This window comes from Bombina bombina, chromosome 9, assembly GCF_027579735.1.
Source record: "Bombina bombina isolate aBomBom1 chromosome 9, aBomBom1.pri, whole genome shotgun sequence".
In the NCBI taxonomy this organism is placed as follows: domain Eukaryota; kingdom Metazoa; phylum Chordata; class Amphibia; order Anura; family Bombinatoridae; genus Bombina; species Bombina bombina.
Genome location: NC_069507.1, coordinates 121948180 through 121966653, shown reverse-complemented (window position 1 = coordinate 121966653; position 18474 = coordinate 121948180). Strand labels below are relative to the sequence as shown.

The 18474-nt window shown below is 38.6% G+C and overlaps 1 protein-coding gene across 1 annotated transcript in view; it reads left to right on the top strand.

Moving 5' to 3' along the window:
• The window catches only part of MED19 (mediator complex subunit 19), a 360600-nt gene that overhangs the window by 130154 nt on the left and 211972 nt on the right, over positions 1–18474 (top strand). Inside the window, exon 2 of the mRNA XM_053692338.1 lies at positions 16872–16994. Coding sequence (XP_053548313.1) covers positions 16872–16994 — 123 coding nt within the window. The remainder of the gene's footprint in view (positions 1–16871; positions 16995–18474) is intronic.

Below are 18474 nucleotides of genomic sequence, written 5' to 3'. Positions count from 1 at the left end.
GGAAAACCTCCACTAAATCCACAGAAATGATTTCAAATAATATTGTGGTAAATCTCAGTCATTACCCACTGAATGACTTAGAGATTGAGATATTAAATAAAGGGCTGACGTTCATCCCGACAAGTAGAACTGATCCTTTTGATTTCTTTATTGACATCAAAAAATTCCAGAGGCAACTCACCTTAAAAGAAAAATTTGGAGAATCAGAAATGGACTCTAAACTACTTAAAAAGCGATCCACACATACCTCCCAATTTCAGAATGCTAGCATCAATACCTTTAGCAGATTATTAATTGAGGACATGGATAAAGTTTTCAAGATACATGAGAAAGATGTCTTCAATAATTTCTCCAAAAAAGAATGGAAAACACTGAATTATCTTTCAAGAAATAAAGATCTGATCATACGTGAAGCTGACAAGGGAGGGGCTGTGGTCATCCTAAACTACTCGGACTACAGACAAGAGATTATGTCACAACTTGCAGATAGGAAGACTTACAGACCACTACCTCATGATCCTACCAACATGTTCAAAAAACAAGTGGATTGATATAATAAAATGATATATGAACAGGGCTTCATCGATAAGGACACTTTCCTTTACCTAACAGTAGAATATCCAAGAACACCAGTATTGTATACTCTACCAAAAATTCACAAGGGGATCTCACCACCTTCAGGGAGACCCATTGTGTCCGCCATAGGCTCACTCCAACAGCCTATTGCCACATATGTAGATATGTTCTTACAACCACTGGTTCGGCAAATGCCTTCATATCTGAGAGACTCTTCAGCCTTACTTGAAATGCTTAAGGATCTAAGTGGGATAAATGAGGATGTACTGCTAGTCGCACTTGATGTGACTAGCTTGTATACTGTGATCCCTCACATTGATGGACTACGAGCAATAGCGTTCCAATTATCCAGATTTCCATATGTGGGACCTCCTCCAGAGGTGTTACTTCAACGATTAGAAACCTGTCTCACTACCAATTACTTTAGGTTTGAGCATGCTTTCTACTTACAGATGATGGGAACAGCGATGGGGTCCAATGTGGCCCCATCATATGCCAACCTCTATATGGCATACTTCGAGGAGTTTGAAACTACGCTTTTCCATATGAAAGAAATTCTCTTTTTCAAGAGATACATAGACGACCTGTTTATAGTCTGGTCGGGTACACTAGAACAATTGGAGGATTGGTTTCAACAACTGAATATGGTTAACACAGCTCTAAAATTTAAGATGCTCACGAGCAAGATTCAGATTGACTTCCTGGATGTCAGACTGTATAAAAAGGATGAGAAGATACAGTTGACGTTATTTAGGAAGGAAACGGATAGGAATGCACTTCTGCATTACACTAGCTGCCATCCTCCCGCTTTGAAAAAAGCGCTACCCAAATAACAACTCTTAAGAGTTATAAGAAACAACTCTGAGGTTGAAAAAAGAGATCCAGAAGCTACCCCAAACAACTTCTGTCTAGTCAATGTGAAGGAATATTGACTAATCATGATGCAACTACACAACAAGAACCACCCAGGATGACCTTCGTCACCACGTTCAGTGGTGATGGACACTCTCAAGAAACATTGGGATATCATCAGTACGGATAAATCCCTGCCTCTGGTTAAAACAGGACCCCCGAGGATAGGTTACAGGAGATCTAGGTCTCTACGAGACGTTTTGATCAAAACTGATCTGGTACTGTCATGAACCAAGCCTCCAGACTAAAAAAGAAAAGGTCTGGAAGGCATTCTGCTAAGAAGGGCCGTGTGGGGATTTGAACCTGTGGCTCTCTGGTTACTATTCCTGTTTGCTTGCAAGTCGGTTTGCTTGTGTGTTGAGCCACAGCCAGTTCTATTAATAGCAAGGAACTTAAAAGATCTGATAAATAACTATTTGCCTTACTTGTTATTACACCTGTGCAACACACAGGTGTTCTCAATTCTGGAATTAATCAGAACCAACCCTGTGCAAAACCTCCCTATTTAAGGATGGCTTTTAGTCTGCGTTAGTGTCTTCACATTGGATCTGTTTTGTCAAGTCAGAACCTGTTTCCTGTACTTCTTTGGAGAAAGATTTCACCTTTGCACCTGTTTACAAGGTATTACCAGGAGAAAGCCTTTACCTTTAAACCTGTTACCAGTTCACAAGTTTGTTTCCTGCCTTGTGCAATTCCTGCACTCAGCTATAACCAGGAGAAAGACTTTACCTTTACACCTGTTACCAGTTCACAAGTCTGTTTCCTGCCTTGTGCAATTCTTGCACTCAGCAATTACCAGGAGAAAGACTTTACCTTTAAACCTGTTACCAGTTTGCAAGTTTGTTTCCTGCCTTGTGCAATTCCTGCACTCAGCAATTACCAGGAGAAAGACTTTTACCTTTAAACCTGCTACCTGCTTACAAGTTGTTTTCTGCCTTGTGCTAATCTTACATTTCAGTTATTACCAGGAGAAAGACTTTCCTTTTTGAATCTGCATCTCTGCTTACTAGTTTTGTTTATTTTCACTCCTGATGTATGTGGTCTTAACATACCTGAGTAGCATATTTAAATATTCTGCAAGTATTTGCTAATACAAAGTATTTTGTTGTTTAAATAAATTTGTTTTCATTTTCAATCAGTATGGCTTCTACTAATCTTCCTTTAAAGCAACTGTTCCAGACAATGAGGCTCTCCCATGATATCCTGAGACAGAACATGACAGGTACACTGTTACAAACAGTCTACCTGGCTTGATATAAAAAAATTGGGTGTCTTCCAATGCTTAGGATGTGTTACATGTGGAGGCCTTATTACTGGCTCTACATTCACTCACCCACATAGACGAAAGACCTACAAACATAGGTTTCGTCTCACCTACACTACTACATACATCATGTATCTCTTACACTGTAAAAATAACACACAAAGTTCGTAAGAACTGCACTTTGTAATTAAACCACTGACTTTCTGAGTGTACACACTGGTTTTGCATATACAATGATGAAATAGCGTGTTGCTTTAATTTTTTGGCAAGTGTAGTAAAGCGAAAACTTCCCAAATACAGCTTCTAGTCAGTGGAAAGTAACCGACCTATGTGTTGGGCTGAAGGGATGAAGTATTACTGGCGGCAAATTATGGCAGTATTAAAGTTCAGACTTGCGATGGTTCTTTGGTAAGAACTACAGATATGTAAATAAGACAGGTATAATCTCACCGCTATTGCCGCTCTCCGTCACGCCCCTCAGGCCGTCCCAATGCCAGGTATGGATTCACTCCTCCGGTATCCAAGCATGCGATTAAATAAACAAATAGGGTTACCTGTATTGAGATTGATCACAGCCGCAGGCCTTGGTGCAGGTAAAAAGACTTCTTTATTCAGGTAGATTTCAACATTTACAGGGTAAACAGACTCAGGGGTACATTGAGCACAAACGTCCGACGCGTTTCCTGCCCGGAGGTACTTCGTCAGGGACTTCTCTTACACTGTAGTTGTGGGTTATATTATGTGGTGAAAACCTCAGATGATCTCCGCACTCAAATGGTGAATCATCGCTCTGCCATTAGGACAGCATTGAAAAATGGCACTTCAGAACAACCTGTGGCCAGACATTTCCAAGAATTACACCACAGTGTCTCGGATCTCAAGTATACTATCATAGACCATGTACCACCTATGCCAAGAGGAGGAAATAGAGACAAATTGCTCTTACAGAGAGAGGCAAAATGGACATTTCTGTTAGACACCATCATACCTAAGGGCTTAAATACCCATTTAGATTGGCAGGTGTTTTTATAACCTGACATATTGGAGATCCATGATCCATTCTTTTACTCTCCTGTGACAGATATTTTTTGCTATTTAGACAACATTTGATGTTTTATGTTGTTGCTTTGATATTATTAGGTATCCCTGTAACACTTATCGTGTCCTCAGTCACCTGACACCATGCCTATCTTTATGTATTTCCACACGTCTATGTACCTACAGAGCACACAGTGGACTTGATTTGATTGGACTATTTATGAGTGGGTTGTATTGTGCCTGATATTTGGGCATTCCCACGCTATCCATTTTCAGATCTGTCATCTGTCTGCTCTGTTTATATTTGACTTGTAATATGTTGAATTATTTACTGTTGTGCTTTTGATTATTGCTTGGCAACCTTGGTGTTCCACCCCCTCAGTATGACCCGCTACCACCATTTCCGGTTTCTGGCTTCGTGTTGGTTACTATGGCAACCACACCTTATTTACCGAGTAGGTGTTTACATAGCTAGGTGACAAGCAATTTCAATTTCATCTGGTTTGTACTTTACTATGTTTCAATTGCCCTGTTGTTGATTATTGGCTGGTTACCCCGATGTTCCACCCCTTCAGTATGACCCGAGATTACCATTTCCAGTTTCGGGCATCTTGTTGGTTACTATGGCAACCACGCTTTACCGCCGATATGGCTTACTGAGTAGGTGTTTACATCACAAGGTGATCAGCAATTTCAATTTTATTTGTGTTTTTCTACATACTATTCCCTACTGTGGCCGTTGTTGTCCTTATGATGTTTTAATTTGTTTCACGTTGCCTCGGACGATTACGTCTCCCGGTTCTCTGAGGGGGCGGGTCCACTGAGGCGAGCGTGCTCACGCTTGTTTGTTTGTAATTCACATATAACACGGTTGGTGGGTAAGTAACGATACTTTTGTAAGTCTGAGAATGGATCCTCTGTGATCCGAAAACGTTCACTATTAAAGTGACTACTACACTTGAAAGACCTTAGGAGTGCTATTCTGTTTGTTCATATAGTTTCTGTGACCAGCACCCAAGGCCTGTGTTTGCTAAAGATCTGGAGTGCACTTTGTTTGAGATTAATATATATATATATGTGTGTGTATGTGTGTGTGTGTGTATATATATATATATATATATATATATATATATATATATATATATTTATTTATTTATTTATTTCATGTAATTGGCAAGAGTCCATGAGCTACTGACATATGGGATATACAATCCTACCAGGAGGGGCAAAGTTTCCCAAAACCTCAAAATGCCTATAAATACACCCCTCACCACACCCACAATTCAGTTTTACAAACTTTGCCTCCTATGGAGGTGGTGAAGTAAGTTTGTGCTAAGATTTCTATGTTGATATGCGCTTCTCAGCATTGTTGAAGCCCGATTTTTCTCAGAGTACAGCGAATGTCAGAGGGACGTGATGGGAGTATCACTTATTTGAATACGATGATTTCCCTAACGGGGGACTATTTCATAGGTTCTCTGTTATCGGTCGTAGAGATTCATCTCCTACCTCCCTTTTCAGATCGACGATATACTCTCAATTTACCATTACCTCTACTAATAACTGTTTTAGTACTGGTTTGGCTATCTGCTATATGTGGATGGGTGTCTTTTGGTAAGTATGTTTTTTATTTCTTAAGACACCTCAGCTATGGTTTGGCACTTTATGCATTTATATAAAGTTCTAAATATATGTTTTGTGCTTATATTTGCCATGAGTCAGGTTCATGTATTTCCTTCTGCAGACTGTCAGTTTCATATTTAGGGAATATGAACATCTTTTAAAAATGAAATTTATTTCTTACCTGGGGTTTAGTCTTTTTTTCAATTGACTACTTCTTACAAATTGCGGGCGGTATTAGGCCTGCGGGTGCGACAAATGCTAAACTTTATTGCGTCATTTTTGGCGCGAAAAAGTATGTATATGATGCAAGTTCGTAATTTCCGGCATCATTTCCGGTTATTTTTTGGCGCCAAAATTTTTTAGTTACGTTGTGCGTCATACTTGGCGCCAAACTTTTTCATTATTTCAATACCCCATTGATGTTTGCCTCTTGATTTTTTCTCTTTCAGAGGGCTATGCTATTTGCATTTTTTCCCATTCCTGAAACTGTCATATAAGGAAATAGATAATTTTGCTTTATATGTTGTTTTTTTCTCTTACATTTTGCAAGATGTTTCACTTTGATCCTGCCTCAGAAGCTTCTGCTGGAACATTGCTGCCTGACATCGGTTCTACCAAAGCTAAGTGCGTTTGTTGTAAAATTGTAGAAATTATATCGCCGAATGTCATTTGTAATAGTTGTTTTCATAAACTTTTACATGCAGATAATGTGTCCATCAGTAATAGTACATTGCCAGTTGCAATTCCTTCAACTTCTAATGTGCATAATATACCTGTAAATTTTATAGAATTTGTTTCTGATTCTATTCTGAAGGCTTTGTCTGCATTTTCACCTTCAAATAAATGTAATATGTCTTTTAAAAATTCTCATTTAGTTGATGAAATTTCAAATGACCAACAATATATTTTATCCTCTTCTGATGAGGATCTATCTGATTTAGAAGATCCTCCTCAGACATTGACACTGACAAATCTACTTATTTATTTAAAATTGAGTATATGCGTTCTTTATTAAAGAAGTGTTAATTACTTTGGATATTGAGGTAACCAGTCCTCTTGACGTTCAGTCTAATAAACATTTAAATGCTGTTTTTAAACCTCCTGTGGTTTCTCCAGGGGTTTTTCCTATTCCTGAGGCTATTTCTGATATGATTTCTAAGGAATAGAATAAGCCAGGTACTTCTTTTATTCCTTCTTCAAGGTTTAAAAAATTGTATCCTTTGCCAGCAAAATCTATAGAGTTTTGGGAAAAGATCCCCAAAGTTGATGGGGCTATTTCTACTCTTGCTAAACGTACCACTATTCCTATGGAAGATAGTAGTTCCTTTAAGGATCCTTTAGATAGGAAGCTTGAATCTTATCTAAGGAAGGCCAATTTATATCCAGGTCATCTTCTCAGACCTGCAATTTCTTTGGCTGATGTTGCGGCTGCATCAACTTTCTGGTTGGAGAATTTAGCGCAACAAGAATTTGATTCTGACATATCTAGCATTATTCGCTTACTGCAACATGCTAATCATTTTATTTGTGATGTTAGATCCATGTCTTTAGCTATATTAGCTAGAAGAGCTTTGTGGCTTAAATCTTGGAATGCTGATATGACTTCTAAATCTAGATTACTATCTCTTTCTTTCCAAGGTAATAATTTATTTGGTTCTCAGTTGGATTCTATTATTTCAACTGTTACTGGGGGAAAGGGAGTTTTTCTGCCTCAGGATAAAAAAAACCTAAGGGTAAATCTAAGGCTTCTAACCGTTTTTGTTCCTTTCGTCAGAATAAGGAACAAAAACTCAATCCTCCCCCCAAGGAATCTGCCTCCAATTGGAAGCCTTCCTCAAATTGGAATAAATCCAAGCCTTTTAGGAAACCAAAGTCAGTCCCTAAGTCTGCATGAAGGTGCGGCCCTCATTCCAGCTCAGCTGGTAAGGGGCAGATTAAGGTTTTTCAAGGATATTTGGATAAAATCTGTTCAAAATCAATGGATTCAGAGCATTGTCTCTCTAGGGTATCGAATAGGATTCAGATTAAGACCTCCTTTGAGAAGATTTTTTCTCTCACGTATGCCAGAAAATCCAGTAAAAGCTCAGGCTTTCTTGAAGTGTGTTTCAGACCTGGAGTCTTCAGGGGTAATCATGCCAGTTCCTCTTCTGGAACAAGGTTTGGGGTTTTATTCAAATCTATTCATTGTCCCAAAGAAGGAAAATTTATTCAGACCAGTTCTGGATCTGAAAAGTTTGAATCGTTATGTAAGAGTACCAACTTTCAAGATGGTGGCTATAAGGACTATTCTGCCTTTTGTTCAGCAAGGACATTATATGTCCACAATAGACTTGCAGGATGCATACCTTCATATTCCGATTCATCCAGAACATTATCAGTTACTGAGATTCTCTTTTCTAGACAAGCATTACCAATTTGTTGCTCTTCCATTTGGCCTAGCAACCGCTCCAAGAATCTTTTCAAAGGTTCTGGGTGTCCTACTCTCTGTAATCAGAGAACAGGGTATTGCGGTGTTTCCTTATTTGGATGATATCTTGGTACTAGCTCAGTCTTTACGTACTGCAGAATCTCACATGAATCAACTAGTGTTGTTGGTTCGGAAACATGGTTGGAGGATCAATTTACCAAAACGTTTCTTGATTCCTCAGACAAGGGTCACCTTTTTAGGCTTCCAGATAGAGACAGAGTCATGGACACTGAATCTAACAGACAAGAGATGTTTAAAATTGGTTGCAGCCTGCCGGCACCTTCAGTCTCAGTCATTCCCTTCAGTGGCTATGTGCATGGAAGTTTTAGGTCTCATGACTGCAGCAATCCCCTTTGCTCGTTTTCACATGAGACCTCTTCAGCTTTGTATGCTGAATCAATGGTGCAGGGATTATTCAAAGATATCACAATTAATATCCTTAAATCCCAATGTACGACACTCTCTGACATGGTGAATAGATCACCATCGTTTAGTTCAAGGGGCTTCTTTTGTTCAGCCAACCTGGACTGTGATCACAACAGATGCGAGTTTTTCAGGTTGGGGAGCTGTTTGAGGATCTCTGACAGCACAAGGGGTTTGGAAATCTCAAGAGGTGAGATTTCCAATAAATAATTTAGAACTCCGTTCAATTCTCAGAGCTCTTCAGTTTTGGCCTCTGTTAAAGAGAGAACTGTTCATCTGTTTTCAGACAGACATTATCACAACAGTGGCATATGTCAATCATCAGGGTGGGACTCACAGTACCCAAGCTATAAAAGAAGTATCTTGAATCCTTGTTTGGGCGGAATCTAGCTCCTGTCTAATCTCTGCGGTGCATATCCTAGGTGTAGACAATTGGGAAGCGGATTATCTCAGCCGCCAGACTTTACATCCAGGGGAGTGGTCTCTTCATCCAGATGTTTTTTCTCAGATTGTTCAGATGGGGGGTCTATAAGAAAAAGAAGCACAGAGGCGCCAACATGGCCTAGTAACGTCACGGCAGTCGGATACAAAACATCAGCAGGATAGGAAATATACTCACAAGCGTAGCGCACCCAAATGGTGCTATTGTGGCAGCCTGGAACATCAAACAGTGGTCCAGCTCACTGGTGTCTCCAGCCAGATAGAGATGATCCTTGGTGAGGGCCTATCCTATGATGCCTATAAGGGCAAAAAAGGCACACACATAGCCCAGTAACGTTTGTACACCAGATAAAAAAGGATTCAAGGTTGTACTTACAGGAAACAAAGCACCACCAGGTGCAATATCGGCAGTACTGGGACCTCTCAGCCGCCCAGTGGACTGTGGAATCCAATTTGCAGGATGCAGAAAATCACCACTTTGGAAGATAGGACTAGCACACACACTCTGCCCCCAAACAGGAGCAGAATAATTGTGATAAAGCAAGTGTATATTTAAAAACTTTTATTTTAAAAACAGCGACATGTTTCTCAGCCACCACAGGCTGTTTCCTCAGGCTATGTTAAAATTTTAACAACACTTGCTTTATAAAGACAATAGAACACATAAAACTAAATCTGATAGGCTAATTAATTTCTAAAGTGTGAACACCTGTTACACAGGTCAGCAGTTGGTAGGCATGGAAACCCCTATATACAAAGCTCTCATATGTAAAACAAACCATTTTGAGCAAATCCCAAATAAGAATAGATATCTCTGTATTAACCTCCATACCATTGCCAAACCCAAAATAGACAATAGCAATAACCTTGTAACCCTTCAAATTAAGATTAAAAAATAAAAAATGGAGAACAGTAATATAACAATCACAATAAAAACATTTGTTATACACCTCAAAATAAAATAATCACAATATGTACAACAATATAATATACCCACATAAAAAACATAAGCAAGATACATGTATTTTAATAGTCTCTATTCTACATATAATCACTTAATATGCCTGACCACATGTATGTTTTATATCACAATAGATCTATATTTTTCCTTTAGTATTATAGACCTTAATTGGTATTATATCTACATTGAACCCTCCTTTAAAGTGTGACATTTATTTATCTGCCCTAACAAAAAAGCTCTCATATGTAACACAAACCATTTTGAGCAAATCTCAAATAAGAATAGATATCTCTGTATTAAGTATAAAAAAATTAAATAATAAATAAATAATAAATAAGTAATCGCCTTATGTGCAAACCTATAACAAGTAATTAATACTAGATGTGTCAACATGAATATATAAATAAATTTACTAAGAGGGAATCTCAACCCAATATTTAATTAAGCTTTTACATGCTACCACATATTAAATAAAATGTAAAATGCAACTCTAGAGCACCTAAGCCATAGAAAGATTATTCCATTGTAAGACAGTTTAAACCTTGTGGGAAAGAAAAAAATGACACAATGACTAACTAATGTTAAACCCTATCTGTGATATCTTATATGCAAAATGTATGTACCTATATTTAATATAAATGTACTAACAAGATATGTATAATATATAATAAAAATGATAAGCCAAGAATAAAGTGTGGAATGTAATCAAAACCTAAAGCTATATCTAAATGACGTGCAGAAAGTATATATATAAATATGTGTGATCATTGGTCCAACATAAAGATACCCTTGTATCCTAAAAATAAGTTATCTGATCATGGTAATCTTATAAGTAATAATAATATTAAAGTGCTATACCGCTAATGTAAGTAGAAAAATAAAAAAATTGTTACACAGGCGAAATACTAAACAACCACTGTGTAGGATAATGCAAAAACAATCACCAACCCCTATCTATGTGTGATGTGATATTGGTGTGAAAAAGTGTCAATGTGACCTAGCCTAATAGAGGCCAACAAAAGAGAGAAAAAAAAAAATTGGTATTCAGAATGCTGCCATATCAAGGTTCTCATTGAGCCCATCTGGTTGGAGAGTACCGAATCTTTTAATCCAAAATGTCTCTCTTCTCCTAAGGGTCATTAGAGCATTGGGACAAGATTTTGAAATCATTTCAATAGGTGTTATTTTGATAGGGTTCTTATCTTTTTTGTGATGAGATAAACAATGTCTGGAGACGCTGTGAGATTTGGCTTTTTTCTTAATGTTATAGGAATGCTCTCCCCATCATTTTTTTACCTTTCTGCAGGTGCGGCCTACATACTGGGCCCCACATTTACCGTCAAGGAGATATATCACAAAAGAAGTTTCACATGTCATGTGACACTTAATTTTAAAAATTTCACCCGTATTCGAGGATCTAAAACTAGAAGTCCTATGACAAATATTGCTGCACATGCCACAGCGTTTCCTATAACATTTGGAGACTATATTCTTTTTAATTAAAGGCCCAACATTAAAGATGTTGGAGCCTACATTGTTGTTTACAAGGAATTTGTTTCTTACAATCTTACTGGGTGCTAGAACGGTCTTGAGCGTAGGTGCTCTTCTATATACCACTTTTGGTTTGGTCCCTATAATATTCCTCAGAGTGGAATCATCAGTGAGGATAGACCAGTGTTTATTAAGAATTTTATTGATTGCCATATGGTTTGAATTATATCTAGTGATAAATAACGGGGGATTTGTTTCTTTGAAGCCTATTTGATCTTTAGATTTTTTGTTTTTATTAATTTTAAAATAACTTGATCTATCCTCCTCCCTAACCCTATTGATCTCATGATTTATCAGATCTACCGGGTAGCCCTTTTCTAGGAATCTGTCTCCAATAACCCTTGCTTGGATATCATAGTCCTCTATTTGGGAACAATTCCTCCTTATTCTTCTAAATTGCCCATTTGGGACATTTAGATTCCAGCTCTTATAGTGATTGCTTTCATAGTGCAGAAAGCTGTTGCAGTCAACAGTCTTAATAAAGGTTTTAGACCCCACTTTACCATCAGTAGTTTTACTCAGTACTAAGTCAAGAAAATCAATTTCTTGCCGCTGGATATTCTGAGTGAAAGATATACCAAAATTGTTGTGGTTAAGATGATCATTAAACTTATGTATGTCCTCTTCAGACCCTTTGAATAAAAAAATAAGGTCATCTATATAGCGGCCATAGAGCACCAGGTTCGCCGCGAATTGCGACTCGTAGATATAAATCTGCTCAAAGTTGCCCATGAACAAATTTGCGAAACTCGGGGCGAACCTGGTGCCCATGGTCGTGCCCTTAATTTGGAGGTAGTATTTACTCTGATAGAGAAAATAGTTATGCTCTAAAATGAATTTATGAGTTGAAGGAGAAACTCAACTTGTTCAGTGGGCATATAAATATCTTGTACAAGGTAGGAACGTACAGCCCTAATGCCCAACTCGTGCTGGATGTTAGAGTACAGAGACCCCACATCGCAGGTGACCCACCAACAATCATCATTCAAGACACATTCATTTAATTTAGTAATCAAATCGGATGAATCTCTTATGAAAGATGGTAGCGAGATTACAAATTTCTGTAAAAAATGGTCGATATAAGCGGATAGAGTCCGTAAGACTCCCTATACCCGCAATAATAGGTCTACCCTGAGGTCTGAATGGGTCTTTGTGCACTTTTGGCAGATGGTAGTAAAAAGCAGTACAGGGGTATTTAGGGAGACAATAGTCTCTTTCATTTTTGTTTAAAATACCCATGTCCAAGCCCTTCTGTAGAAGTTCTTGTAATGATTCTAAAAATGCCAAAGTGGGGTCTCCATGTAGGATTTTGTAATATTTCTTATCATTCAAGATCCGATCAGCCTCTGTAAGATAGTCCTGCATATTTTGCTGGACTATTCCCCCACCCTTGTCCGCCTGTCTGATGACCAGATCAGATCTATTCATCAGACTATTGAGGGCTTGTCTTTCCTTATGGTTAAGGTTATTTTTATATCTCAATTTTTTTCTGTTTTTTTGCTAATTTTTCAAGATCTGCCATAACAAGATTAGAGAAAATCTCTATATGGTTACCATTATTCCTTGGAGGCATAAAGCTAGATTTAGGCCTTAGGTTAGTGTGAATATAATCATCAAAGAGATCTTCCATGAGCATGCAGGGTTCATAAGTGAAACAACCCTCGCTCAAATGGGAATCCATATGATCAGTAGTTATGGGTCTCAAATTATAATAAAATATTTTTGCAGGGATAATTTCCTAACATAACTGTTAACATCCACAAATAATTCGTAGATGTGAAAGTTATTAGAAGGGCTGAAAGACAGACCCCTACCTAGTACTCTAATCTCATCATCGCTTAAAGTATGCGATGAGAGATTAAAAATTCCTTTTTTGTATATCTCTAATTTCTCTTTTTTGCGGGTGATTGATTTCCCTCTGGTTCCTCGTTTACGAGTCGTCTTTTTTGTCTTTGAGGATATACCGGTCCCATAGGACCGTGCCACACCGGAGGTTCCTGGTCTAACCGCCCCCCCCCCCCCTAAAAAAGGCATATTAGAACTATTTGTACTAGTGGTCGGTTCGTTGTCAGCATTTTGTTGTGCCTGATATCTATTCTGATGTACAAAATTGGGCACTTGTGATCTCTGATCTGTATCTTGGTATCCCAATGCTCTATTTGATGATCTGTTGTCATTAGAAAAAGAAGGTACTCTTGCATGTGGAGACCTATTGTCATTAGAAAAGGATGGTGCTCTTATATGTGGAGACCTATCATGTTTGTTAAAATGTGTATTAGAAGTAAAAGTAGAGTCTCTGCTCCTAAAATTAGGCTGGTTAACTTCTCTCTGTGTCTGATAGGATGATGATGATTGATCAGAATAATATACCTTATTATCAGGTGTATGTGTGTCCCGCATATGATTATTCTGTCTCCAGGTGAAATTTCTATTCTCTGGTTTTATTCTGTCTCCACCCATATATTGATGTTGGATCCATATTGTCTCCTATCTCCTGATTGTTGCCCACCTCCGTTGTTATATCCTCTATCATTATGGGTAGATATGTGTGATCTGGATGTACGTTGAATACGATTGTAAGTGAAAACCTGACCTTTGGTGTAATCCTCATTGTCTCTCTCCATCTTTTTATTTTTGTTAGCAATAATTTGTTCCTGATACTCGTCTGCTTTATCATACGTGTTTTTTCTCAATTCTTCAAATTGAGGAAGTGATTTGTGTATATCTATGTCCTTTTGTAAATTGTCAATTTCCTGTCCTACTTCATTTACCAAAACTTGCCTATGTTTAATAAGTATATCCATAAGGGTCAAGGAACATGTATTTAAGGCATTTTCCCATTCTTTAATTACTTCTTCATTGTTTTTAAAAGAGCAGTTTTTGAACATTCTAAGCCCCCTAGGGATTTGGTTTTTACTTTTGTATTTCTTAAGTGTGTCCAAATCCCACCAATGGCGGTGTTCAGTTTTAAGTAAATTTTCAAGTTTGTTAAAAGCAGACTGGAGAGACAGTGGTGGGTTAAGTGTACCAGAGCCTGATTGTTCGACATTAACCCTTCTATTTGCTCTTTCAGAGCAAGACAACATAGTGATGTTAATTTAGCCCCAATATAGGAAAGATATTAAGAATATCAGTGTTATGTCTATTAGGCTATATGCCCTACAGGACTAGAACAGTGGACTCGCAGTACCCAAGCTATGAAAGAAGTATCTTGAATCCTTGTTTGGGCGGAATCCAGCTCCTGTCTAATCTCTGCGGTGCATATCCTAGGTGTAGACAATTGGGAAGCGGATTATCTCAGCCGCCAGACTTTACATCCAGGGGAGTGGTCTCTCCATCCAGATGTTTTTTCTCAGATTGTTCAGATGGGGGGTCTTCCAGAAATAGATCTCATGGCCTCTCATCTAAACAAGAAACTTCCCAGATACCTGTCCAGGTCCAGGAATGTTCAGGCGGAAGCAGTCGATGCGCTGACACTTCCTTGGTGTTATCATCCTGCTTACATCTTCCCGCCTCTAGTTCTCCTTCCAAGAGTTATTTCCAAAATCATCATGGAACATTAATTTGTGTTGCTGGTAGTGCCAGCATGGCCACACAGGTTTTGGTATGCCGATCTGGTTCGGATGTCCAGTTGCCCGCCTTGGCCATTTCTGTTACGGCCAGACCTACTATCTCAAGGTCCGTTTTTTCCATCAGGATCTCAAATCATTAAATTCGAAGGTATAGAAATTGAACACTTAGTACTAAGTCATAGAGGTTTCTCTGACTCAGTGATTGATACTATGTTACAAGCTCGTAAATCAGTCTCTAGGAAGATTTATTATAGAGTCTGGAAGACTTACATTTCATGGTGTTCTTCTCATAAATTCTCCTGGCATTCTTTTAGAATTCCTAGAATTTTACAGTTTTTCTTCAGGATGGTTTGGATAAGGGTTTGTCTGCAAGTTCCGCTCTTTCTGTTTTATTTCACAGAAAGATTGTTATACTTCCTGATATTCACTGTTTTGTACAGGCTTTAGTTCGTATTAAGCCTGTCATTAAATCAATTTCTCCTCCTTGCAGTCTTAATTTGGTTCTGAAGGCTTTACAGGCTCCACCTTTTGAGCCTATGCATTCTTTGGACATTAAACTACTTTCTCGGAAAGTATTGATCCTTTTGGCTATCTCTTCTGCTAGAAGAGTTTCTGAGCTATCTGCTCTTTCTTGTGAATCTCCTTTTCTGATTTTTCATCAGGATAAGGCGGTTTTGCGGACTTCATTTGTGAAGTCTAACAACATTAGTAGAGAAATTGTTGTCCCTTCCTTGTGTCCTAATCCTAAGAATCCTTTGGAATGATCCTTACATTCTTTGGATGTGGTTAGAGCTTTGAAATATTATGTGGAAGCTACTAAAGATTTCAGGTAGACTTCTAGTCTATTTGTTATATTTTCTGGTCCTAGGAAAGGTCAGAACCAGTGTTCCCTCTAAGGCCAGTTTTGTGTGCGGCCCAGCAGTGAAACAGTTAATTAGGTAACCACACCCTGCAATTAGCAAACACTGTACAATGCAGATGGCAAGGTATGGTTCTCTTGTTAACTGTTTCACTGCTGGGCTGCACACAAAACTGTCCTTAGAGGGAACACTGGTCAGAACGCCTCTGCTATTTCCTTGGCCTCTTGGTTAAAGCTTTTCATTCATCAAGCTTATTTGGAGTCGGGTCAAGCCCCACCTCAGAGAATTGTAGCTCATTCTACTAGATCAGTCTCCACTTCGTGGGCTTTTAAGAATGAAGCTTCAGTTGATCAGTTTTGCAAAGCAGCGACTTGGTCCTCTTTGGATACTTTTACTAAATTCTACCGTTGTTATGTATTTGCTTCTTCGGAAGCAGTTTTTGGTAGAAAAGTTCTTCAGGCAGCTGTTTCAGTTTGATTCTTCTGCTTTTGATTTAAGTTTTTTCTTTCAAAAATGAAATTAAACTTATTTTTTTTGGTTGTGGATTAATATTTTCAGCTGTATATGGCTGTTTTTATTTTATTCCCTCCCTCTCTAATGACTCTTGAGTGGAAGACTCCACATCTTGGGTATTGATATCCCATATGTCACTAGCTTATGGACTCTTGCCAATTACATGAAAGAAAACATAATTTATGTAAGAACTTACCTGATAAATTCATTTCTTTCATATTGGCAAGAGTCCATGAGGCCCACCCTTTTTATGGTGGTTATGATTTTTTGTATAAAGCACAATTATTTCCAAATTTCCTTTGTTGATGCTTTCTACTCCTTTCTTTATCACCCCACTGCTTGGCTATTCGTTAAACTGAATTGTGGGTATGGTGAGGGGTGTATTTATAGGCATTTTGAGGTTTGGGAAACTTTGCCCCTCCTGCTAGGATTGTATATCCCATATGTCACTAGCTCATGGACTCTTGCCAATATGAAAGAAATTAATTTATCAGGTAAGTTCTTACATAAATTATGTTATATATATATATATGTGTGTGTGTGTAATGAATAATAATTACCCACTGCTAAGTAGGTGGCCACCTTAGGGGGAAAAAATGTTTGGCTCCATGAGAGACTCCAGTTTGGTCTAAAGAATTCTCAATAGCCAGGTTTTGTTTTGTCGTTTCAGGACTCTCCGATCTGACAGGCAGTGTCAATCTCATCTTGCATTATAATCTGGAACATTCTTTTAGCAAGTTCTGTGGAAAAAAAGTCAAAGAAAAACTCAGCAACTTCCTTCCAGACCTCCCGGGTGAGTGTAATCTAGTACAAGACTTGACCAAGTTGTCCAGCTTTTGAATTCCAGACCTGCCCATAAGAAAAGTCTAAATCTATTCAAAATTGTGTCAATTCTTCTAGGTGCACTTGCACACAGTTTTTTGTTTTGTTTTGTTTTGTTTGTTTTAAGGAACTCAGAAGGTAGGTTGTTCCATACATCTAGAACTTACCACAGTTCTTCAGTTGATTTAGGCAGCCTCTATTGCTTCTGTCTCTTCGTCTAATCCCAGACAGACTCCTTATGTTTAGATCAATTTTCTGTGGGAACCATATCATTAATTGTAGGTCTTTTATTTCTCTTTCTCTATCTTTCCTTCTCTTTCTCTCTCTTTCTCTTTTTCTCTCTCTCTCTCGTTTTCTCCTCTTCTCTCTTTCTCTTTCTTTCTGTCTCATGCTGTAGAAAATATTTGGGTCCAATCAGTTTCTGCCTGTACATATCCAACATTGAGGAAACCATGAATTCTTTCCAAATCCTCATCTCCACTTGCAGAAATGCAACACTAATCTTGCAAGGAACACACACCATGTTGCGTGCAGACACACATTCTTGTACACCCTTTTCACCACTCTGACCTATTTTCCATCCTCTGAGGGGAATAATGGGTCTCACAGCAGCAGGGACGTTTCTAGGGAAGGGCAGATATATGCAATATGAAGCAGTGGGGAGCACTTTTACAATTTAATTTTTTGAGTTAATTCAATTGGGGCACAATGGGGGAAGTCAGAGGCAGCGCGGGAGGAAGTGGTTTCATTTTTCCGTGCCTGTACATGACTCTGTATCTCTGTCAGACTCAGTGACTCAGTGTGAGTGGCATTGCTGGTGGCTGCAGTCACTGTCAGTGCTTATTAGAGCTGGTCCCAGTGGTCCGGACAGGCTCACACAGCATCATCCTCAAAACAGTGCTGTGGTAAGTTCCTCCGGCTCCCACCCTCTGTCCTGTCTCACAGCAGGCTGCCCCCAGAGCTTCCTGTCATTAAGCACCTGACCCTGACCGGACACTCAGTCCGGTAATGGTTAAGCAAAATAAATTACTTAGTATAACTGCAGTCTTGCTGTGTAACTGCTGTGTAACTGAGCCGCTCAGCATTTTCCTCAACAATCCTGATTAAAAGGCTTTATATCAAGACTGTTGAGGAAAATGCTTGAGCAGCTCAGTTACACCGCAATTTGCAATACTTGTGCAAATAGTATCAGGCAGATTACATATGTATAGCAACCATTTCACCCTTAGGTTATTGCATGTGACACACTCAACATTATTAGCCTACTGGGGTGCTAGGAAATATTCAGTACGTGGATGCTGGTGTTTAGAAGGAGGGTACTGCCCCTAAGGCAAAGATACTGGTCTATATGAAACCAGGGTGCTCAGAGCTCTTCAGTTTTGGCCTCTGCTAAAGAGAGAACCATTCATTTGTTTTCAGACAGACAATATCACAACAGTAGCATATGTCAA